This window comes from Pristiophorus japonicus, chromosome 3 (assembly GCF_044704955.1).
Source record: "Pristiophorus japonicus isolate sPriJap1 chromosome 3, sPriJap1.hap1, whole genome shotgun sequence".
Classification (NCBI taxonomy): domain Eukaryota; kingdom Metazoa; phylum Chordata; class Chondrichthyes; family Pristiophoridae; genus Pristiophorus; species Pristiophorus japonicus.
Genome location: NC_091979.1, coordinates 150,912,339 through 150,938,288, shown reverse-complemented (window position 1 = coordinate 150,938,288; position 25,950 = coordinate 150,912,339). Strand labels below are relative to the sequence as shown.

The following is a 25,950-nucleotide window of genomic DNA, read 5'->3' as shown; positions in this document are numbered from 1 at the left end:
TTCTTTGTTATAGTCCAGTGTGAAGACCACCCTGAAACCAATAATCTTGGATGAAATCCTCGAGGAAAACAAAAGAAAAGTTATAGAGATTATTGCCAAAGAAAGTTTGGGACCCCAAGAGCACACCAAACTATATGATAAGTATACCATGCTTATAAATAGACAAGCTGACGTTGATGTAGAGCAATTTCTGAATGGAGAACATACATTTGAAGTGACGGCACAGGAAATTATTAAATATCTGAAACTGAAAGAGGAAATTCAATATGGGTCTCAAAAGGTACATACTAGCTCAGGTTTAAATGATAAATTATGTGAATTATGTTTTTATGTGTTATATAAGAATGAGATTTAATATAAGTATACTTTATTAGTTTTTAGAACTAACATTTATTAATTTTTAAATTTATGAAACATTTGTAATCTACTTATGATAACTGTGTACTAGAGGGTAGCATCAACATTACTGTATTAAATAGGTAGATAGCAGATTGTATAGTAAAACAATCTTTTTGCTAGCACAATTGTGTTTTTTATGTAGGTATACTAATGTACTCTCTTAAATTTTGTGTAACTGCTTTAATTTTTGTTCTAGGTTGTTCGCTTGGGTATGTTTGAGGTGCACTGTGATGAACTCATAAGGGCTCTTGTGAAACGGGCAGGAACTCTGTGTGACAAACTTCTGAATAGGATAAACAAATATCATCAGGAGGCAAATAAAGCGTGAGTACTATTCCCAAACTGCTTCAGTAAAATTATGTATTTTGCAGAAATACTTATATAATTGCATACATTTCAAGCACAATAATATTTGGAGCTGCTTAGTGTTTAACAATTTCCTTAGTTGTTCCAAACCTTCCTTATTCTGCTAACCCCCACAACACTCTTTCCTACTTCTGCTGAACCCTAGCTACTTAACACCAACCTGGTACATGGTATGAGCAACATCTCGACTGGCTTGAAAGGATATTGGAGAGGGAAGAGAGGATCCACAAAATGTCCTGTTCAGAGAGTACCAGAAGCTAGGAGCTAAATTTAAAAAAAACAGGACCTCAAGAGGTACAGGGAGAGAAATTTGCATCATTTACACCTCCCGGCTCGCCCGGGGCATTGAGCCGCTACCACCTCCTGAGAAATTCCGCGGGAGTTAGCAGAGGCTCAAACTGGCAGCGACCTGTTTTCACCCATGGCTGACTTACCGGTTGTGGCCTTGGCTTGTGGAATTCGCGGGGTCCGTGCCGCGATGTTGCAGCCCAGCACTCTGCTTATCAGCTGGGCTGCTGCCACAGCACCCTGCTGCCCAGTTGAGAAGTGGTGGCCCCTCGTCCCATTGCAGAGTTCGCAGCGGGCCCTCCCCGTTAACAGAAGGGGAGGGCCCTGTGTTCCCGCTAGCGCTATGTGGCACTTCACGTAGCGCTGGAAAATTCCCACAGTTAGCGCCCCAGTCCCGTCCCCGAGAGGAAGTGTAGTGTGCGACATTGCGCTCCAGTTCCTCTCGGGGGGCGGTAACCCCAATTTCGTTGTTGGGGCAGGGCTTCTGCACCAGCTGCAGGATACTTGCCTTGGGTACTGCCCCGGGGCGATACCGAATTTCGGCCCCATCATCTCTGGATTATGTGCTAATTGGCATAGGGATAGGCAGATTAGGGAGGTGAACACGTGGCTGCAGGAGTGATTCGGGAAAGAGGGGTTCCATTTCATGGGATACTGGTACCAGTACAGTTTGGATATTAAGGGAATCAAAGGATATGGGGATAGTGCAGGAAAGTGGAGTTGAGGTAGAAGATCAGCAATTATCTTATTGAATAGTGGAGTAGGCTCGAGGGGCCAAATGGCCTATTCCTGCTCCTAATTCTTATGTTCTTATGTACTGGGATAGGAACGAACTGAACGGTTGGGATGGGCTCCACTTGAACCGGCTTTGACCTGGGTCCTAAAGGAAAGGATGAATGGGGCGGTCACAAGGACTTTAAACTACTAAATTGGGGGAGGAAGGGAGAGCTCGGCAGGAAAAGGTAATATAAATAATAAATTCTAAAACAAGCTAAAGGCCAGAGAGTAGAGTAATAGTCAGAAATTGTGCTTTAGGCACTAAAGATAAAGGGAAAACTAAAAGATGCAAAGTAATTAAATCGGGAGAGAGAAATTAAAAATGAGTGAGAAAAAAAACATTAGAGCCGAAGGACAGGTTAGGGTGTGTGGCCCAAATAAGCATTCTTTATACAAACTCATGGATTATAAGGAACAAATTCAATGAATTGCAAGCATAAATTCAACTTAAAGGGTATGACATGTTCGCCATCACTCAGACTTGGCTGCAAAACCGTCAGGACTGAGGTTATAAGGCCTACAGGAAGGATAGGGACACATGTAGAGGTGGAGGAATAGCCTTAGTGATTAAGGATAAAATTGCTTAAATGATAAGAGCGGATATAACAAGAGGCAAGCAGGGAGTGGAGACTTTATGGATAGTGTTAAGAAATAGAAAATTATTTAAGACTGTAGTAGGAGTTGTGTATAGGATCCCGGTAGCAATTGTGAAGTGACAGAATATATAAATACAGTGATTAGACAAGTGTGTAGTAAAGGCAGAGTGATTTTAATGAGAGATTTTAACTTTCATATAGATTGGGATAACCTCCAAACCCTCCCACATCCGATTTTAACGGGGGCGGGCAGCCAACACACTATCAGGAGGCGAGATCGCAATGTAAATATAATGAGTCGGGAAGCCTCATTTTTAACGATTTTGTTTTTAACTGCATGTGGATGGGTTTTACACAACTTGTAAAATCCAGCAGTTACAGCAAGGTGGGGACTGCTGGATCCAGGGGGTAAATGCTTTTATTCCTACCTCCTGGATGCAGGGTTCCTCCGTAACCCACCTCCCGAGATCAGAGACCCTCTCACGAGGCCTCTGAATACCCCTCGAGGCTTGTCCCCTCCCCAGCAATGATGCTCAGGCCAGCCACGATCCTCTGGTGGCCGGCCATGATCTTCCCTTCACCATCCTGATCATTCTGCCTGATTCTCTCTTACCCACCCCCCCGTAACCCCCGCCCCCCCCCCCCCCCCCAATTGTCTGTTCAACTCCCCCCGATCCCCGATCCTTGACTGACCCTCGATCCTTTTAGCTGCCCGGCCCAATCCCCAATCTCTCGACGATCCCCCCACCCCCAATACCTTTAACGGCCTGGCCTGAACATGGGGTAAAGGTTGGTATATGGAGTTGGATCATAGATCAGCCATGATCTAGTTGAATGGCAGAACAGACTTCAGGGGCTAAATGGCTTACTCATTTTCCTGTGGAAAGTTCCTATAATGCTACTCATCTTTCTATGTAGCTGGTCTTCAAAATGGTAACATATCATACATATGTAAATTAATTTATAATCAAGGTCACTGATTATTAGTTTTCATGGCATTGCATAACTCTATTCCCAAAACAACAGTAAAGATGCCAGATTATGCAATAAAAGTATAATCAATGCCACAGGAAATATGCTAGCAATGTATTAATATATTAAAAGTGTTGCATATGTGTGCACTTCCTGTTAGTGTCACAAGTTACTTCCTATCACATTTCCTGTCATGTCTATTTAATTCAACTTTTTTTGTTATACTTTTTCCATCAGGCTATTTCAGTCACATTTATTGTCACAATTAAACTTATTTATTCACTTTGCTTAATTCTGACTGAATCCTCGAAAGTTTGTCTCCCAAGAGTGGTGCTGTTTACTTCCTGTGAGACCTCTGCGATGTGGTTGGTACTGCAATGCTCTTGTGCCCAGCAGAATCCATCTTGGAGCAGATAAAAAATCAGGCCTGCGGACTCCTGATGTTCATGTTTCTTTCCTGCTGACATTCCTCTGATCCTCAAATTTTTGGGTGGTCCATTTTCAGGCTTGGGGGAGGTCCAATCATGGTGGGGGAATCATCAGCAGCTCGGGCAGTTGTGGTGGGGGGAGGGAGATTATTTTAAAAAGTGTGTCGCTGTATATTTTAAGATACTCTGTTGTATTTTAAATAATATAAAATTCCCACGGCACTGTTGGGGAAACCTTTATAAGAAATTCCCCCCCCCCCCTCTCCTGTTACTGCCCACACTGCCCTGAGGACACACCCTCTCTCCCCGCTTCTGCTGCCTCTTGCCACTCCCAACCATACCTTCCTCCTTTGCTGTTCCAACCCTGAGAAAACCCTTGACACAGTGCTTTTATCAGCAGTTTCAACACTATCACAGTCAGCAACCTCTTGTAGTGTTTCTACATCCCGTCACACCCCAGAAATCCTCCTGTGCTGCCATATCTTGATACCCAATCCAACACTTACCTTCTCCTGCAACTCCCTTATGCGTACTCAGAAACATAATGGCCTATAAATTTGGGCACTAAATGGCCTCCTGAGCCTCTAGTTTGGCAGGCAGGAAATGAATAATTACGAGCCAGAATTGCACCACCCACAATATTGAGAAAGGCCAAAATATTGACATACAGTGCTCACACTTGAAACAAGCATTAGACCCTTTGCCTATGTAAATAAGGGGCCCATTGCCTGTTTGAGGTCCTCACTGCAAGATCGGTTTGTCTAGAGACAGCTTGTACTGCTGCGTGCACTCAGTCTGCATGTATGCCTGTTTTTCTAACAGGCTGTCCTTGAAGGGACCAACAAAGTAAGTTTAAAAAAAATATACTTAACTGAATGTGGAGCTAGGAGGTGTGGGAGTACTCCTCCTGACCCCATATTAAAAGAACACGGACCTCTTCCACCCCAACCTGATAACTGCCATGCCCCCCAGCCCATCCCCCCCAGCCATCACTCCGTCCCCCAGCCACTACTCCTCCCCGGTCACCGAATTCATGCAACTCTTCTTCCGCCCTCCCGCTGCCCAAGTTCTCTCCCCCTTGCTACCGATCACTCCTCCCAACCCGCACCCAGCCACTGCTTGATCGATCACCCTTCCCAACCTGATTGAACCCCCCTTCCCAACCGGGTCACCCACACCCTCAAGCTTGGTCATCCCTCTTCCCAATCTGATCGCCCCCCCCCACCATCTTCCTCACCAACCTGAATGATTTGAATTTCTATGACCTTTTCTCAGTGATCCCACATCCTATAATGCTCCTTGTGGCTTTCACAGACTTTTTTTTACATCCCCAATAATTCCATACCCCATGATGCTTTCTCTGAAAGCACATGACCACCCTCCCAACAGTACCAGCCCGTATGGTTGCCCCAACGACCCACTTCTGCTACGTGCACACCTTACAACCTACCTTCCTTCAACCTGAAACATTTTCTCCAGCATCTTTCTCTATACCCTGTGCTTTAACTGTTGGGTAGTTAGTTAATTCTGTTTTTTTTATGACAGGGTATGTCTTGAATTTGAGAAGATAGCAGAGAAAGTCCTGATGACACCTCCAAATACGCAAGCATTAATGGAATTGAAGGTATTTTTTTTATTTTGCATACAAGGTAGCAAAATAATTCAGTACAAATCAAAACAGCTACTATGAGGACAAATGACACACAACAAACTACAGTGGATTGCTGTTGTAAGGCGGTCAGATTATAATATATTTTATAGTACCCACAGTAACAGGAAACCTAAATAAAATATCTCTATTAATCCATGCCCCCTCTGTAACACACTTATGTATCTTTCGGTCTTTTCTAACCTCTTAACCTAGACTATTGCAGGTTTTTTAAATCACTGTCATGGGTGTGCCCAATCTCCCCAAACCTTCAAGAATGTCTATCCTTATATTAAGATCTAGGCAATCTTTTGGTAATGTGCCAGGGTAAAATGAATAGCGACCCCTGTATGGCAATTGCTTTTAATCCATAAGATTCCACTTCCAGTCTTCCAACTAGAGTATAGCAACAGATCCTGTTTAAAATGTAAAGTATGAAGTGCATTTATTGCATAAATAATAAATAAACAAATAATTTAGCAATGCTATACTATAATTATATATGGAGTAAAAGATCTTTTATCTATCTCTTTACAGGACAAAGTAATAAGATGAACACAACTCTAAGAATTAATCTATCCATTATAACTGCCTTTTAAAGATACTTAGCATTTATCCTTACAAGCTTTAAAATTGCTGATTCTTCTCACACCATTTCCTAGTTGTATTTATGAGGTCTTTAGACTGTTTTACTCAAGAGAATATAAGTTAACTGCCCAAATGCAAACAGAATTGTTTCTTTTATATCCCAGAAAAGAGTAAATTGGGACATCCTGGATTTTGAATATCTGACCATTTAAATTTAGAAAAGAACTGTTAGACCCATACAACCTAAACCAATCATGGGGTCTGTATATGTTTAAAAATTGTAGGGTTAATTTTAATCTAACCCGCCCGGTGAGAAACTGACGCAATCAGATTGACCACTCATTTTACCCAATGCCTGACTTTACTCTCGATTGAAGTCTGAAAACTTGGGGCTCTGTGCCTTGCTGTTTCAACCTCAGACAGCTTCTTTTTGGCATAATTCAGTTCATTTGCTCCAAGATTGGAAATCTGTGCCCTGTCCCTTTAAGCTGCTGCAACCATTTAAATGCTGCAACTGTGCAAATTTTCCCCTTCCCCAACCAGAGGGGAGTTCTCACTAGCTGATGTTTGTAGCATGGGGGCCAAACCTGTAAATTTGGCAGGGTCATGAGGGGTCATTCTGGTGGGAAGAAGTCCTGCTCCAGTGCACTTCTGGCGGACCCCACCCCCACCTGGCCGCTCAACCCCCCCCCCTCCAAATCAGAAAATTTGGTAATCAAGTTGACTGCACAAGACTTGTGCATCAGGAGTCGATGGCAGAGGAGTAATGTAAATACACCCAGAAATGTATTTGTAGAGGATAACAATGGAAAAGGATTGTTTTCCTAAAATATTCCATATTAAATTGACTTTATTGTTTATTGTATAAGGGCCAGTATAGAAGAATTCAAGGCAATTTTATGATGTCTTTTGGTTATAATCTATAGACAGCTCACTTGTTTTTTTTAAATAGGTAATAAATATTATGATCTGCTATGCAGATGTAATAGGCTTGCTAAAGTTGGTGCTATTGTTGAAATGCTGCCTATTGGAGATAGCTACAGCTATGGAACTGTTGAAATCACTGCTAAAAATACATTGTATGCACAGTATTTAAGTGAAATGTTATGCTATTTGTGGATTCTAATTCAAATGCAAAAATGCTATTGTACACTTTAGAGGTCTAACTGACAGTTTTTTTTAAATCAGTGTCTTTTTCGGCAGGCCTACGTGCAACAGGTTGAAGTGAAGGACATGGCTCAACTTGAGCTGAAACTGATTGAAGCCAAAAACCGTCTGAGTTTTCTTGTAGATTATGTTATGTTATCCCCAAGTGACATGCGACTGAACAACAGTACATTTCACTGGAGTGGACGAATGGCAGAGATTTTTGAGGAGCACAAGAAGATGGTTGCAGAGAAAGAAGAACAGTACCAACAAGGACTCAGGGTGAGACATCCACAAGCTTCACTATTGATAAGGTTTTTCTTCAATTTGCTTTCCATTAACACATTTGTAGTGTACATACAGCCTTAATCTAGAGTCAGGACCCAACCTGACACCACAGCAAAGCTTTATACCAACACTAGACGTGTAATGTAAATGCATTCTAAATTATGCATTGAAACCATGTTCTGGTATCTGCTATTTTTTAGAATGGATACATTGGCCCGGATTTTGCGATCAGCAGGGAAGAAACGGTGCTTGCCGTTCATTAAGCTGACAGCTGCCAACAGAATTTTCACAGGCTTTTGACTGGCAACTTACTGTCATCAGGGCTGTAATTTTCCCGCTGCCGGGCGTGCGGGTTTGGAGGCGGGTCATCAGTAAAAGTTGCAGTAATTGCGAGCACATCGGGAACTAGCAGTCATCCCACCCCCTCGCACCTTTGACTTGGGCGTGTTTGCCAGCGTGGCATGCATCCAAATGTCAGACATGGGCAACGTAATTAAGCTCATTAAATCCTAGTTGTGAGACCCTGAATAGGGATTTTAACCAGATCTTTTGTGTTATGTCTTGAATAAAGAGTCAGACTAGATACTACAAGCTCAAAGTAAGGTGTGACCGTAGTCCTTTATTATAGATCTCAGAGTGCCTCTCCAACCTGTGAGGCCTCCTTATATACAGGTGCTCCCAAGGGATTGTGGGTCCCCTTGGGACGCCAGGGGATAAGTCCTCTGGTGGTTAGACATGGTATTTACAGGTTTACATACATAACAACACTCCACCACACCCCCCCCTCCCCGAAAGTCAATAATATAACTATTTACAACGTTAGTCGATCTGGGGCCTTCCTTTCCCTGGTTGACCGTCTCGGTGCAAATGTGGTTTTGGTGAATCGTTTGTTAGACCCTCGCTGGGCTGCTGCGCAGCTGGCCTTGCTGGGCTGCTGGGGGTGGTGAGTCCTGCTAGGCTGCTGCGGATGATGGGTTCTGCTTCGTGGTCAACCGCTGGGTCGGTTGCCACTTGTGTGTGTGTTGGAAGGTTGAAAAAGGTGGCGTCTATTGTGGGTTGTTCTGGATAGTCCGTAAATCTGAGTTTGGTTTGGTCCAAGTGTTTCCTGCAGGTGAGTCCGTTTGAGAGTTTGACCACAAACACCCTACTCCCCTCTTTGGCCAAAACAGTGCCAGGAAGCCACTTGGGACCTTGTCCATAGTTCAACACAAATAGAGGATCATTTATCTCAATTTCGCGTGACACATTTGCGTGATCATGTTATATATTCTGTTGAAGCCGCCTGCTCTCTACCTGTTCGTGTAGATCAGGGTGTACTAACGAGAGCCTTGTCTTAATGCCCTTTTCATGAGCAGTTCAACGGGAGGGACCCCAGTGAGCGAGTGGGGTCTTGTGCGGTAACTAAGCAGGACTCGGGATAAGTGAGTCTGCTGTGAGCCTTCAGTTGCCCTTTTCAAGCTCTGCTTGATTGTTTGAACTGCCCTTTCTGCCTAACCATTGGACGCTGGTTTAAACGGGGCAGATGTGACCTGTTTAATCCCATTGCGGGTCATGAACTCCTTGAACTCGGCACTGGTAAAGCACGGCCCATTGTCACTTACAAGGACATCAAGCAGGCCGTGCTTGGCAAACATGGCCTGAAGGCTTTCAATGGTGGCAGCAGACGTGCTTGTCAACATTATCTCACATTCAATCCATTTGGATTAGGCATCTACAACCACTAAGAACATTTTTCCCAAGAATGGGCCTGCATAGTCGACATGGACCCTGGACCACGGTTTTGAGGGCCAGGACCATAAACTTAGTGACGCCTCCCTGGGTGCATTGCTTAACTGTGAACATGTATTACATTTGTGCACGCAGGACTCGGCATCGATACCGGGCCACCACACGTGGGATCTGGCTATCGCTTTCATCATTTTGATGCCTGAGTGGCTGCTGTGGAGATCACTAATGAAAGTGTCCCTGCCCTTTTTTGGCACCACTACCCGATTGCCCCATAGGAGGCAGTCTGCCTGTATAGACATTTCATCTTTGCGCTGCTGGTACGGCTTTATTTATTTTTGCATCTCGAATGGGACACTAGACCAACTCCTGTAGAGCACACAGTTTTTTACTAAGGACAGTAAGGGGTCCTGGCTCGTCCAGGTTCTAATCTGTCGGGCCGCGACAGGTGATTGCTCACTCTCGAATGCTTCCATTACCATAACTAAATCTACAGGCTGTGCCATCTCCATCTCGCTGGTGGGCAATGGCAGCCTACTGAGAGCATCGGCACAGTTTTCTGTGCCTGGCCTGTGGTGGATGGCGTAGTTGTATGCGGACAACGTGAGTGCCCATCTCTGGATGCGGGCCGATGTATTCGTATTTATCCCCTTGCTTTTAGAAAAGAGGGATATAAGCGGATATATGGTCAGTTTCCAATTCAAATTTGAGTCTGAACAGATATTGAATCATTTTCTTCACCCCGTAAACACACGCTAACGCTTTTTTTTCGATCATACTGTAGGCCCTCTCGGCCTTAGACAGACTTCTGGATACATAAGCAACCGGTTGCAATTTCCCAAATTCATTAGCTTGTTGCAATACATACCCGACCCCGTACAACGACGCATCACATGCTAGTACCAAACGCACACATGGATTGTAAAAACAAGCAACTTGTTTGAACATAACAGCTTCCTAGCTTTCTCAAAGGCATTTTCTTGGCTTTTACCCCATACCCATTCATCTCCTTTACATAGTAAAGAGTGCAGGGGTTCTAACAATGTGCTGAGACCCCGTAAGAAGTTACCAAAATAATTCAGGAGTCCTAGAAACGACTGCAGCTCCGTCACGTTCTGTAGTCTCGATGCGTTCTCGATTGCCTCCTTCTTCGAATCAGTGGGCCTGATGCCGTCCACCATGATTCTTCTCCCCAGGAACTCCACTTCAGGCACCAGGAAAACGCACTTCGAGCGTTTTAGCCTGAACCCCATATGATTAAGCCAGCTAAGAACCTCCTCCAGGTTCTGCAGTTGCTCGACAGTAACCAAGATGTCATCCTGGAAGACCACGGTGCGTGGGACCGACTTCAGCAAGCTTTCAATGTTCCTCTGGAATATTGCCGTGGCCGATCGAATCCCAAACAGGCATCTGTTGTAAATGAAGAGACCTTTGTGCGTGTTGATGCAGGTGAGGCCTTTCAATGATTCCTGCAGCTCCTGTGTCCTGTAAGCCGAGGTCAAGTCCAGATTCGTGAATGTTTTCCCTCCCGCCAGCGTCGCAAATAGGTCATCTGCCTTCGGTAGTGGGTATTGATCCTGCAGTGGGAAACAATTGATAGTTACTTTGTAATCACCACAGATTCTGATGGTGCCGTCTCCCTTAAGGACTGGAACAATCGGACTGGCCTACTCATTGAATTCGATCGGCGAAATGATGCCCTCTCGTTGCAGCCTGTTTAGCTCGATCTCCACCCTCTCTCTCATCATGTAAGGTACCACTCTCACCTTGTGATGGATGGGTCGTGCCCCCGGAATCAAATGGATCTGCACTTTTGCTCCTTGGAATTTCCCAATGCCTGGTTCGAACAGCGAGGGGAACTTGTTTAGCACCTGGGCACATGAGGTGTCGTCGACGGAAGAAAGCGCTAGGACGTCGTCCCAGTTCCAGCGTATCTTTCCCAACCAGCTCCTGCCGAACAATATGAGGCCATCACCCGGTACCACCCAGAGTGGTAACTCGTGCACCGCTCCATCGTAGGAGACCTTTATGGTGGCACTGCCGATTACGGGAATCAGTTCCTTTGTGTACGTTCTCAGTTTAGTACAAATGGGAGTCAGGACTGGCCTTGAGGCCTCGCTGCACCACAATTTATCGAATGTCTTTTTGCTCATTATGGACTGGCTTTCACCCGTGTCCAGCCCCATGGACACGGGAAGTCCATTTAATTCAACCTTCAGCATTATCGGGGAACTTTGTGGTAAATGTGTGCACACCATATACCTCTGCCCCCTCGGTCTGAGGCTTTGGTTCATCATGATCCACCATGGATCTGTCCTCCTCTGCAACATGGTGTTTGCAGGATTAGCAGGGTTTGCAGCTCGCCTGCACATACGTTGGAGGTGTCCCATTGTTCCACAGCCCTTGCAAATGTATCCTTTGAAGCAGCATGAATGAAAACGATGATCACCCCCGCAGCACCAACAAGGTGTTAATGGCTTTATATTCACCACCCTTAATGGTGGACTCTGAGTCATCTGCGGACGTGCAGGCGCAGGCGTGTAAGTCCTGCCCTGTACATTTCAATTGGAAAACAACGTTTCTTTGTTCACAGTACTTGCAGCAGCCTTCGTATGCTGAGAAATTTGTTTGCTATTGTCACTGGTGGCGATAAACGCCTGGGCTATCGCTATGGCTTTACTCAAGGTTGGGGTCTCTGCAGTCAAAAGTTTGCAAAGTATTACTTCATGGCCAATGCCAAGTATAAAAAAGTCCCAGAGCATATGCTCCAAGTGTCCTTCAAATTCGCAATGTCCTGCAAGGCGCCTTAGCTCGTCGACGTAGCTCGCCATTTCCTGGCCTTCAGACCTCTTGTATGTGCAGAACCGATACATCGCCATCAGAATGCTTTCCTTCAGGTTTAGATGCTCCCAGACCAGTGTGCACAACTCATCGTATGACTTGTCTGTGGGTTTCGCTGGAGCAAGCAGACTTTTCGTGAGGCCATACGTTGGTGCCATGCAAACGGTGAGGAGGATCGCCCTTCGTTTGGCAGCATTCGCTTCTCCTTCCAGCTCGTTGGCCATGAAGTATTGGTCGAGTCGCTCCATGAAGGTTTCCCAATCATCTCTCTCCGAAAATGTCTCCGGGATGCCCACGGTTCTCTGCATTGTTGCGGTGGGGTTCATCATTTGTATCTTGTCGCCAGTTGTTATGTCTTGAATAAAGTGTCAGACCAGATACTGCAAGCTCAAAGTATGGTGTGACCGTAGCCCTTTATTACAGATCTCAGAGTGCCTTTCCAGTCTGTGAGGCCTCCTTATATGCAGCTGCTCCCAAGGGATTTTGGGATCCCTTGGGACTCCAGGGGATAAGCCCTCTGGTGGTTAGACATGGTATTTTTCAGATTTACCTACATAACATTTTGATTTTCCCTGGATGTCCATGGGAATCAGGCAGCTCGGGAACCATGACTGGTGGAAGCTCTAGCCATTGAGCGAGGTCATTAATGCAAAGCATGGAAATCAAAATAAATACTCCCACATGACATCTCATTTATTGCCTAAGGGAAAGGCTCTTGTTGACTCCATTTTTAGCATAGATTTAGGTGTCTAGTCTTTTCTGCAACCTCGGAAGCCAGTCTCACCACATTGCTCGTAACTATCACAACATGGACAGATTGGTCCTCTGATCTCTACTTGACCTGCCATCTATTGCATCAGCATGGGTGCTACTTCTGCTATCTCACCTTGGTCCTCACAATTGGCCCAGGATGAACCCCACCACCACCAACAGCAGCAACAACACCACCAACTTTCTACTCAATGACCTGATGCTCCACTGGTCAGAGGGGGTCAGCGCAGTGCTGCTGCGCACCAGAGGAAATTCCCTCAACATAGGGTATACAGGCAGAGGATGAGCTTCTTCAACATGACTGAGCAGCAGTGCCAAAGGAGGCTCAGGCTATTGCGCCAGGTTGTCGCAGACATTTTCAGCTTCCTGAAACAAGATCTGCAGCCCAGAGGACCTGGTGGACACTCCTTACCAGTGGCTATCAAAGTCATCAGCACCCTCAACTTCTTCACCTCAGGATACTTCAAGGGATCTGCAGCAGATATTTGTGACATCACGCAGTCGGACGCCCACAGATGCATCACACAGGTCACCAATATCATGTTTAACAAGTCAGCCAATTATGTGAACTTTGCCACTCATGAAGCCAGTGTTAGTGAGCGGATGCTCAGCTTTTCCGCTCTGGCTGGCTTCCCATGGGAGCAGGCATCATCGACTGCGCACGTGGCCATCAGGGCACCTGAACATCACCCAGGAGTGTTTGTGAACTGAAAAGGCTTCCACTCCCTTAATGTGTAGCTGGTCTGCAACCATAGGAAGATCATCATGCATGTGTGTGCCAAATTCCCTGGCAGCTGTCGTCAAATCTTTCGTCCTGCGTCAGTCCACCCTCCCTCAGCTCTTTGCACCGCCAAACACACTTACCAGCTGGCTGCTTGGAGACAAGGGCTATCCACTGAAGACACGACTCATGACACCCCTGAGGAGGCCAAGCAATGAGGCTGAGGAGCATTACAATGAAAGCTACATGTCCACCAGATGTGTCATTGAGCAAAAAATAGGCATGCTAAAGATGTGCTTCCGATGCCTTGATCTGGAGGAACCCTTCAGTGCACGTATGCCAGGGTCTCCAGAATCGTCATTGTCTGCACAACATAGCGCAGCAGCGAAAATTAGAGCTGCATGGAGGAGAAAGGCGCAGAGCGCCCAGCCTCTTCAGAGGAGGAGGAAGAGCATCAGCTGGAAGATGAGGAAGAGGAACAGGAGGAACCTGGGATCCAGATGGCACCAGCACCAGAGCATATTGCTGCCAGGAATGGTCCCATCATGGCCAGATTTACTTAACTTCCTACATTGCACACATATGGTTGCATCATGCTGTGCCAAGTTCCATATGAGTGACTGCTGTATGCCACGTGGCTGCATGAGATGTCATTCTGTCACCAGGTTGCTGAGAGATCTCCCTCTCTCCGTCTCCCACTACCATCAGCTCTGTAAGTCTGGAGGCCTCCAGGGCCACCTCTTCTGTTGCAGTTAAATAGTGAAGGCTGGAGGGCCACCTCCGGCTCTCTTCCTCTCCTTGTTGTTGTACGCTCTTTTTTTCTGCAAGGAAGAAAAGAAGAGACATTTGAGTGAGAATGATGGAATGAGTATAATCTGTAGAGGGTGACTATGAGGGATTGTGGTGCCAATGCCAAATGGCAAATGGTGTTACTTGCTTTGATTGCATTAGGATGAGGCTGAGCATGAGGGGTGGGTAGTCCGATGGGGATGTGAGTATTTCGTCATCGATGTCTGTCCTCGCTGACAGAAGGCTCCCAAGGTATGGAAAGTGGTCCACGCTGTCCAAGGCCTCGTCATGGATCTTGATAATCGGGGGGGGCGGGGGGCAGTACTGTGTGCGGTGGCAGGTTGGTAGAGAACCTTTCTCTTACGGATGTTTAATGTAAGGCCCAGTCTCTCATACGCTTCAGTGAAGGTGTCAATGATGGTTTGGACTTCGGCCTCCGAGTGTGCACAGACGCAAGTGTCATTTGCATACTGTAATTCAGTGACAGAGGTTGGAAGAACCTTGGTTCTGGACTGGAGGCGACAGGGGTTGAACAATTTCCCGTTCGTCCAGTAGATTAGCTCCACTCCAGCAGGGAGCATGTGAAAGGTGAGATGAAGCATTGCAGCAAGAAAGATTGAGAAGAGTGTTGGTGCAGTGACACAGCCTTGCTTGACCTCGGTCTATACTTGTATTGGGTCTGTGGTGGATCCATTGGTAAGGACCACAGCTTGCATGTCATCGCGAAACAGGCGAAGATGGTGACAAATGTTTGAGGAAAGATGAATTTGAGAAGGATACTCCATAATCCCTCTTGGTTGACAGAGTCAAAGGCTCTTGTGAGGTCAAAGAAGGCCATGTACAGAGGTTGATGCTGCACCTTACATTTTCCTTGGATTTGTCGCGCGGTGAAGATCATGTCCTTTGTGCCTCTTAGTGGGCGAAATCTGCATTGTGACTCTGGGAGGAGGCGACTGAGGAGGATTGTTGAGATAATTTTCTCTGTGGCAGACAGCAGGGAAATTACTCTGTAATTACCACAATCGATTTGTCACCTTTCTTGAAGATGGTCACGATTATGGCGTCTCTGAAATCCCCTGGCATGCTCTCCTCTGTTATGCAAGTAATAACTCGACAGACTGAATACTGTAAACTACACAGGTACAAACCTGGCTCTGCTTTATTAGGGCCCAAAGTGATTACATTACAAGATGGCTTGCCTTTTATACCTGGGCCACACACACTTGCGTACAGCCCAATGATCTCCGACAGTCGCGCCACCTGGTGGCTAGTAACCCCAAGCATCCATGACAATATCCCCCTTTAAGATATTAGTAGCAGTCTTTTTACAAATTGAGACGCTCTGGGGCTTTCCACTCCCGAGTTGATCGTCTCAGTTCAACTCCAGCCTTGGGCGAGCGTTCTGAGTATGTTATGGCTGGGGGCTGGGTAGCCGATCTGATGGGAGTGGCAATGACCATGTCAGGGATTGAAAGTCCACATTCACTGATGACAGCGGAGTCCTCTGATGACTGAGGGTGGGTTGGTTGGTTACTGATTGTGTCTTCCTCAGACTGTTCCGGTTCATCTGTTTGTCGCAGCTTTATCTGATCAACATGTTTCCTGCATGTTTGCCCATTTTTGAACTTGACGATAAACACTCAGTTATCCTCCTTGGCCGTAACAGTACTGGCAATCCACTTGGGACCTTGACCATAATTTAGTACATACACAGGATCGTTGACAGAAATGTCACGTGACACAGCAGCGCGATCATGATACCACTGCTGACTTTGACGTCTATAATTCAATATGATCGTTCAAGTCAGGGTGGACAAGAGAGTGCTTGGTCTTGAGACCTCTCCATCAATAGTTCAGCAGGGGAGGCCCTGGTAAGTGTGTGGGGTCTTATCCTGTAACTAAGCAATATTCATGACAAGCAAGTCTGCAATGAACCTTGAGTTACATATTTCATACTCTGCTTGATAGTTTGGACAGCACGCTCTGCTTGACCATTAGATGCGGGTTTGAATGGTGCTGACCTCACATGTTTGATACCATTTGAGTTTCATGAACTCTTGAAACTCCAGATTAGTGAAACAAGATCCGTTGTCGCTTACAACAATGTCGGGCAGACCATGAGTGGCAAACATGACACGAAGGCTCTCAATGGTAGCTGTGGATGTACTGGATGACATGATTATACACTCTATCCACTTGGAATATTCATCTACCACATCTAAAAATATCTTTCCCAGGAAAGAACCTGCAAAGTTGATGTGGATCCTGGACCATGGTTTAGATGGCCGCGACCACAGACTCAGCGGCGATTCCGCTGGTGCTTTACTTAGCTGCATGCAAGTGTTGCACTGATGCACACATGAATCCAGATCAGAGTCAATTCCAGGCCACCATACATGAGACCTGGCAATGGCTTTCATCATGACAATACTGGGATGAGTACTATGTAGATCATGTACAAATTTCCCTCTGCCTTTCTTGGGCATAACAACACGATTACCCCACAGTAAACAATCTGACTGAATGGATAGTTCGTCTTTGCGACAGTTGTAAGGTTTGGTTTCATCACCCATTTGCTTGGTATGGCAGACCAATCATCACTAAGGACACAACATTTCACAACCAATAATATCGGGTCCTGGCTGATCCAGGTTTTAACTTGTTCAGCCGTGACAGGGGTTCCTTCACTTTCAAAAGCATCCATGACTAACAGTAGGTCTGCAGGTTGTGGCATCTCCATCTCCAGTGTGGGCAACGGCAGATAGCTCAGTGCATTGGCACAATTCTCGGTGCCAGGTCTATGGTGAATGACATAATTATAGGCAAATAATGTCGGCGCCCTCCTCTGGATGCGGGACGATGCATTGTTTTCTGAAAACAAAGGTATCAATACCAATTAAATGAGTGGCTTGTGTTCTGTTTCCAGTTCAAACCGAAAACCAAGCAGGTACTGATGCATCTTTTTAACCCCACACACAGGCTAATTCTTCTTTTTTTTACCATGCTGTAGGCTCTTTCCACCTTTGACAAACTTTTAGAAGTATACGCAACAGGTTGTAGTTTACCCGACTCATTAGCTTGTTGGAGCACGCAACCAACTCCATATGACGAAGCATCACAGGCCAATACTAGATGCTTGCACAGATCATAATGTACCAGCAGCTTGTTAGAGCAAAGCAGATTAGTAGCTTTCTCAAAAGTTCTATCTTGAGACGCATCCCAAACCCAGTTATTGCCTTTTCTTAGCAGCATGTGTAGTGGCTCTAATAAAGTGCTCAATCTGGGTAGGAAATTACCGAAGTGGTTGAGTGGACCAAGGAATGGATGCAGTTCCATCACATTCTGATGCTTGGGTGCATTTTTGATGGCCTTGGTTTTTGAGCCCATAGGCCTGATGCCATCAGCAACAATTTTCCTCCCTAGAAATTCGACTTCCAGTACCATGAAGATGCACTTCAAATGTTTCAGTCTGAGTCCCACTTTGTCCAGAGGATGTAGAACCTCCTCCAGGTTGTTCAGATATTCGGCGGTGTCGTGAGATGTGACCAGTATGTCATCTTGGAACACAACGGTTCTAAGGACGGACTTCAGTAGACTCTCCATGTTCCTCTGAAATATGGCTGCAGCCGAGCGAATTCCAAAAGGACACCTGTTGTAGATAAACAGTCCTTTATGAGTGTTGATGCACGTAAGTTTCTTCGACAAGCTCCTGTGTCATGTAGGCCGATATCAGATCCAGTTTAGTGAACTACTTCCACCCGGCTAGCGTTGCAAACAGGTCATCAGCCTTCGGTAATGGGTATTGATCCTGATTCGAAACTCGGTTGATCGTAACCTTGTAGTCTCCACAAATCCTGACAGTGCCATTACTTTTCAACACAGGAACAATGGGGCTGGCCCATTCATTAAATTCGACCGGTGATATGACCCCTTCACGCGGGAGTCTGTCCAGTTCGATTTCGACCTTTTCCCTCATCATGTCCAGAACCGCCCGAGCTTTATGATGGATGGGTCTTGCATCCAAGTCCACGTGGATCTGCACCTTGGCTCCTGTGAAATTGCTGATGCCTGGTTCAAACAGCGAGGGGAACTTGCTCAGCACTTGAGCACATGGAGTATCATCCTCCGACGACGCCGCTTTGATATCATTCCAATTCCATTTGATTTTTTCTAGCCAATTCTTGCTGAACAGCGTTGGACCATTGTCTGGAACAATCCCTAATGGTAAATCATGAACCGCACCATCATACGACACCTTGACTACTGCACTGCCAATCACCGTTATGAGTTGTTCAGTGTACGTATGCAACTTGGCATTGACTGGACTCAGCTTCGGCCTCACAGCCTTAGTATCGCACAGCTTCTCGAATGTTCTCTGGCTCATTATTGATTGACTCGCAACCGTGTCCAATTTCATCGGTACCGGCACACCGTTAATGATATGTCCTTACTATATATTACAAATGCACACAAGGCCCATACTAGAGAGAAGGTCACTCTGTGACCAGTAACCTTTATTTGCCAGCACTGAAGTGGAGAAGATGGGTGGAGCTTCCCCTTTTATACCTGAAAGTCCAGGTTAGGAGTGTCTCCCACAAGTTCACCGCCTAGTGGTCAGTGTTCTCACGGTGTACAACTTAGGTCAGTTTATACATGGATTACAATGACAGTAGAATCCATGACATCACCTCCCCCCGCAAAGTCTTATTGGGATCACAAGTTAAGGCTCTCTGGTGGTTTATGCTCCCTTGCAGAGCGCCTGAGTTGGGGCTCCGGTTGTTGTGTGCTGGCCTGAGTGTCTGCTGTTTGCGGTGCCTCAGGCCTGTCCGGACTGCCCACAGTGATTGGGCTCTCCTTCACTTGGTTCCAGTGTTCGGTCACCTGTGGTGGAGTGAATTCTACAACGTGTTCTTCCTCTGCTTCTTCTATGGGGTTGCTGAACCTCTTTTTTGTTTGATCCACGTGTTTGCGGCAGATTTGTCCGTTGGTAAGTTTAACTACCAGAATCCTATTCTCCTCTTTGGCAATCAAAGTGCCTGCGAGCCATTTGGGCCCTGCAGCGTAGTTGAGGACAAAGACAGGGTCATTGACATCAGTACATCGTGCCCTCACATTCTCATCATGGTAGTCATATTGTGACCGGCGCCTGCTCTCAACAATTTCTTTCACGGTGGGGTGTATAAGGGATAACCTGGTTTTAAGCGTCCTTTTCATTAACAGCTCTGCGGGTGGAACCTCTGTGAGCGAGTGTGGTTGGGATCTATTGGCCAACAGTAGGCGTGATAAGCGGCTTTGTAGGGAACCTCTTTGGATTCTGAGCATCCCCTGTTTGATTATCTGCACTGCTTGTTCCGCCTGGCCGTTTGAGGCCAGCTTGAACGGTGTCGTTCTGACATGGTTGATACCATTTTCTGCCATGAAGTCCTGGAATTCAATGCTTGTAAAGCACGGGCCATTGTCACTGACCAAGACGTCCGGTAGATCATGGGAGGCGAACATTGCCCGTCGACTTTCTACCGTGGCAGAGGATGTGCTTGAATTGAGAATGTCACACTCGATCCATTTGGAGTAGGCGTCTACGACAACCAAAAACATTTTTCCCATGAAAGGGCCTGCGTAGTCCACATGGATGCGTGACCATGGCTTGGCGGGCCAGGACCAGGGGCTAAGGGAGGCTTCCCCGGGCGCATACCCCAGCTGGGCACACGTGTTGCATCTGCGAACACAAAGTTCCAGGTCTACATCTATCCCTGGCCACCAAACGTGTGACCTGGCAATTGCCTTCATCATGACAATGCCCGGGTGCTCATTGTGGAGTTCTCGGATGAACTCCTCTCTGCCCAGCTGGGGCATGACTACTCGGTTTCCCCATAGTAGGCAATCGGCCTGAATCGATAGTTCATCCTTGCGCCTGTGAAATGGTTTAAATTCCTCAGGGCATGCCCTGTACGTGGCTGCCCAGTTCCCATTTCTTGACTAAAGACGGTAGCGGGGCTCTATTTGTCCAGACTTTGATCTGACGGGCTGTCACTGGTGAGCCTTCGCTTTCGAAAGCTTCAACAGCCATGACCATCTCAGCAGCATGCTCGGTTGCCCCCTCGGTGGTGGCGAGTGGGAGCCTGCTGAGTGCAGCGACGCAGTTTTCAGTGCCCGGTCTGTGCCGAATTGTATAGTCATAGGCGGCTAACGTGAGTGCGTACCTCTGTATGCGGACCGATGCATTTGCATTTATGGCCTTGTTGTCGGCCAAAAGGGACGTTAGGAGTTTGTGATCTGTCTCCAGCTCAAATTTCCTGCCAAACAGGTTCTGGTGCATTTTTTTAATTGCATATACACATGCAAGCGCTTCCTTTTCTACCATCCCGTAGCCCCTTTCTGCCTGGGACAGACTTCTGGAGGCATAAGCTACCGGCTGTAACTGACCCTTTGCATTAACAGGCTGCAACACACACCCGACCCCATAGGACGACGCATCGCACGTTAAAACAAGTTTCTTACATGGGTCATAAAGCATTAACAGATTGTTGGAGCATAACAAATTGCATGCTCTGTTCAAAGCCCTTTCCTTGCTGTCCCCCCAGGCCCATTTGCGACCTTTGCGTAGGAGCACTTGTAGCGGCTCTAATAGCGTGCTCAATTTTGGAATAAAGTTACCAATATAGTTCAGGAGCCCCAGGAACGAACGCAGCTCCGTCGTGTTACGGGGTCTGGGTGCTCTCTGCATCTCTTCCGTTTTGGACCCAGTAGGTCTGATCCCGTCTGCTGCTATCCTCCTCCCCAGGAATTCTACCTCTGGAGCTATGAAGACGCACTGTGCCTTTTTCAGTCGCAGGCCTACCCGGTCCAGTCTGCGTAGCACCTCCTCCAGGTTGTGGAGGTGTTCTTCAGTATCGCAACCTGTGATGAGGATGTCGTCTTGAAAAACCACCGTCCTTGGAATCGACTTAAGACTTTCCATGTTTCGTTGAAAGACCGTGGCGGCCGAGCAAATCCCGAACGGATATCTGTTGTACTCAAACAACCCCTTGTGTGTCGTGATGGTGGTCAGCTTTTTCGACTCACTTGCCAGTTCCTGGGTCATGTAAGCTGAGGTCAGGTCCAATTTTGAAAAAAGTTTGCCACCGGATAGTGTTGCAAAGAGGTCCTCCACTCTCAGTAGCGGGTACTGGTCTTGGAGTGACACCCGATTGATGGTGGCCTTGTAATCACCACATATCCTGACTGACCCAGCCACCTTGAGCACCGGCACAATCGGGCTCGCCCAGTCACTGAATTTGACTGTCGAGATGATGCCTTCCCTCAGCAGGCGGTCCATTTCGCCTTCTATTTTTTCCCGCATCGCGTACGGCACTGCTCTGGCCTTGTGGTGTACTGGCCTGGCGTCTGGGTTTATGTGAATCACTACCTTGATCCCCATGAAAGTGCCAATGCCGGGTTGAAATAATGAGTCAAATTTGTCCAGGATCTGTGAGCATGATATTCACCCCACAGAAGAAATTGCATTGACATCGCCCCATTTCCAGTTCATGACAGCAAGCCAACTCCTCCCCAGGAGTGCGGGACTGCCCCCGGGACAATCCAGAGTGGCAATCTGTTCTCCGAATCTTTGTGGGTCACGACTACCGTGGCGCTGCCTAGCACCGGAACGATCTTCTTTGTATACCTCCGTAGCTGTGCGTCAATCGGCAATAATTTTGGGCTCCTGGCCTTGGACGCCCACAACTTGTCGAACTGTTTGATACTCATCAGGCTGGCCCCCGTGTCTAGCTCCATTAATACTGGGATGCCATTGAGGAGCACTTTCATCATTATCGGTAGCATCCTGGTGTATGAACTGTATATGTACTCCACATGAACTCGCTGAACTTCAGCTTCCAGCGATTTCCCCCAGTGTCCATTTGGCCTCGTAGGGCTTACATCGTGCCCGTCCTCCTTGTACATCAACCTGGCTGCAGGCTTCCTGCACATACGCGCCAAGTGACCGCTGATGTTGCAATTTCTGCAGGTATATTGCTGATACCTGCAAGCTCTGGCTGTGTGTTTGCGTCCACACCTCCAACATGACCCGTTGTTGGAAACAAAAAGGTCCATTACCAGTCGATCGTCTCTGACTGTCTCTGTAACTGTCGTTAAGCGCACCATTGACAGGTGTTGATGGCCCCATTACTGGCCGCATTGTCCCTTGCGATGGCATGAATCGACGTTCAGCTAGGCTTTTTCTCTGTTGAATTTCCCCTTTGGGTTCGACTACATGCTCGGGCATGTCCAATTGCCCCTGTCTGCCTTGAGAACTGTGTGCCGCGTTAACAATGTTGACTCACTGTCCATTTGCTGCGCTTAAACCAAGATTTTTGTCAAACATCATTCTGGTCTCTTCCTCCCCTGAGATAAATGTCTGGACCATCAAAGCCGCTGTTTCCAGGGTCAAGTCTTTGGTCTCAATCAGTTGCCTGAAAACCCCAGCGTGCCCGATGCCCTCAATAAAAAAGTCTCGCATGCATCTGGGAACTTACATAGGCTCGCCAGTCGCCGGAGGTCTGCCACAAAGTTTGTAATGCTTTGCCCTTCTCGCCTCCGGTGCGTGTAAAACCGGTGTCTCGCCATGTGCATGCTGCTCGCCGGTTTAAAGTGTTCCCCGATCAACTTATTGAGCTCTTCAAACGTCTTGTCCGCCGACTTCCCTGGCGCTAGAAGGTCCTTCATCAGGGAGTATGTCCTGGATCCACAAACCGTCAGAAGATGAGCCCTGCGTTTGTCGGCCGAATCCTGCCCCAGCCATTCCTTAGTGACGAAACTTTGCTGTAGTCTCTCAATAAAATCGTCCCAATCATCACCAACACAGTACCTCTAGTCTGTGCTGCTAGTGGCCATGCTCGCGTGGTTTAAATCCCAGTTTCTCGTCGCCAATAATATGTCCTTACTCTACAGTACAAATGCATACGAGGTCCATAGTAGAGAGAAGGTCACTCTGTGACCAGTATCCTTTATTTGCTAGCACTGAAGTGGAGAAGATGCGTGGAGCTTCCCCTTTTATACCTGGAAGTCCAGGTTAGGAGTGTCTCCCACAAGTTCACCACCTAGTGGTCACTGTTCTCACGGTGTACAACTTAGGTCAGTTTATTAGATGGATTACAATGACAGTCGAGTACATGACAGTTAAGTTTCACATTAATCATTATTGGTTGGCTCTTTGTTAGGAACGAATACAGTCCCTACACTTCCTCCTCTGGTATCTCGGATTGCATAGCCGGATCCGCGCTATACTGGTCATCATTTTCCACGCTATACTGGTCATCATTTTCCACGCTTGCTCAGTTGTGGACACATGCGCTGGTGATGCCCCCGTCTCAAACAGCCTTTACAAATGTACTGTTTAAACCGACACTAATGAGTCCGATGATTGCCCCCACAATGCAAACACGGTGAAATCGGATTCATTCTCGTTGGTGGTCTTTGAGCAGCCACAGGTTTTACATACACAGTCAAATAGGCCCTGCATGTGCAGCTCTGCCAAACGACAATACAATCTTGTTTACAGTACTTTCCGTGTTCCGATTTTCCGATGATATCTGCTTTAAGTGTTTGTCCGTCGTCATGCATGCCTGGGCAATCATGATGGCCTTGCTCAAGTCCAGTATGTCCGCTGCCAGTAGCTTATGTGGGTGTAGTGTCTTTACACCTTACTATAGAATCACACGAGGTATGTACTGCAGACAAGGTCACTATGTGACCTGAACCGTTATTCCCAGGACCAAGAAGTGCTGACCCTGCGTGGGGCCTCCCTTTATATACCTGGATGACCAGGTGAGGAGAGTCTCCCACAAGTTCACCCCCTCTGGTCAAGGTGTGCATTACTCAGGTGTCCACAGTATACAGTGTTGTTACATAAAGGTTACAGTTATGTGAAGGTTACAAACATGACAGTAGGATCACCTCGTAGTTGATGCCGATTACAAAGAAGTCCCGCAGCATGTCTCCCAGCATGTTTTCGAACTTACACGGTCCAGCTAGACGTCTTAGGTCGGCAATGAATTCCGACATATCCTGGTCGTCTGAATGAACGTGCGTGTAGAATCGATATTGTGAGATGATAATGCCGCCTTCTGGTTTGAGATGGTCACGTACCAGAGCACACAACTCCTCATAGTCCTTGTCCGTTGGACTTGCAGGCGAGAGAAGATTATTTGAGTCCATAGATTTTCGGACTGCAAACCATGAGGAAGACCACCCTGCACCTAACTGCATCAGTAGGTTTCTCCATTTTGTTGGCCACGAAGTACTGGTCCAGGCGAGCTACAAAATCTGTCCAGTCCTCTCCCTCCACGAATCTCTCCAGAATTCCAATTGTGCTCATTTTTGCATGTGAAAGTTCTTAAGTTACCTCGTCGCCAAATGTTATATATGTAATAACTCGATAGACTGAATACTGTAAACTAGCACTTGTACAAACCTGGCTCTGCTTTATTAGGGCCCATAGTGATTACATTACAAGATGGCTTGCCTTTTATACCTGGGCTGCACACACGTGCGTACAGCCCAGTGACAGCCGACAGTCGCACCACCTGGTGGCCAGTAACCCCAAGCATACATACATGACCTCCTCCTTCCAGATAAGAGAGATGAGGTCATGGATTCGTGGTAAGAGTACTTCTCCGCCATGCTTTAGTACTTCGGCGGGGATTCCATCTGGTCCCGAGGCCTCCTTGTTTTTCAGCTGTCAGATGGCCCTTTCAACCTCAGGCCGGGCTGGTATTGTGCTGAGATAGTGGTGTGTAGCATTCTGTATAATGGAGTTGAGGACACTCGCATCAAAGACAGAGTCTCAGTTGAGGAGATCTTCGAAGTGCTCCTTCTAATGGGCGCTGACTGCCTCTCTGTCCTTGATGAGCACCTCTCCATTCTTAGCTCTCAGTGGGATAGGACCTTGAGTGCTTGGGCCGTAGGTGGTCTTGACTGCGCTAAAAAATCCATGCATGTCATGATTGTCGGCTGGTTGGAATTCCTGCGCTCTTTCCAACCACCATCTGTTCTTTACATCACAAGTTTTTTGTTGTACCTCGTGTTTTCTTTCTCTCGAGTTGTGGTGATGTTTCCAATTCAAGAATACATTGCGTTTATGGTTTATTAGTGCATGGATCTCCTGGTCGTTCTCATCGAACCAGTCTTGAGCAGTATGGTGGACTTGAGGGCAGACCAGGCACTATTGACACTCTGCGGCTCCGATTCATTGGGAATCGTCAGATTGGTTATGAGGCCTTTACTGCATATGGCTTTTATTTCAGGGTATTTGAGTGCTTCAACGTTGATTTTTCTGTGGCAGCGTTTCTGTTGCCACCACCATTTTGAGGCTACGTTGATGGAAATAACAGAGCAGATTAGGCGGTGGTCAGTCCAGCAGTTGTCCGCTCCGCTCCTGTCATGGCGTGGGTGATGCTGACCTCCTTGTGGTCACTCATCTTGGGTCTCCTTGCCATTGGACCAAGAGCTTGCTCTGTCAAGTTCTTGTGGTAGCTGGTGTGCAACAGCTACCCCACTTTAAAAGAATTCACGCACATGCATCTTCCACCCTTTACAGTGAAGTTCGGGTCCTGGAACATCAGGACCCTC

The 25,950-nt window shown here is 46.9% G+C and overlaps 1 protein-coding gene across 4 annotated transcripts in view; it reads left to right on the top strand.

The window, feature by feature from the left end:
- The window catches only part of dnah7 (dynein, axonemal, heavy chain 7), a 1,084,136-nt gene that overhangs the window by 174,295 nt on the left and 883,891 nt on the right, over nt 1-25,950 (top strand). For all 4 annotated transcript variants that reach the window (XM_070875892.1, XM_070875893.1, XM_070875895.1 and 1 more), the window contains 4 exons: nt 14-280; nt 596-723; nt 5,372-5,450; nt 7,266-7,490. In XM_070875892.1, the coding sequence (XP_070731993.1) occupies nt 14-280; nt 596-723; nt 5,372-5,450; nt 7,266-7,490 (699 nt within the window). The remainder of the gene's footprint in view (nt 1-13; nt 281-595; nt 724-5,371; nt 5,451-7,265; nt 7,491-25,950) is intronic.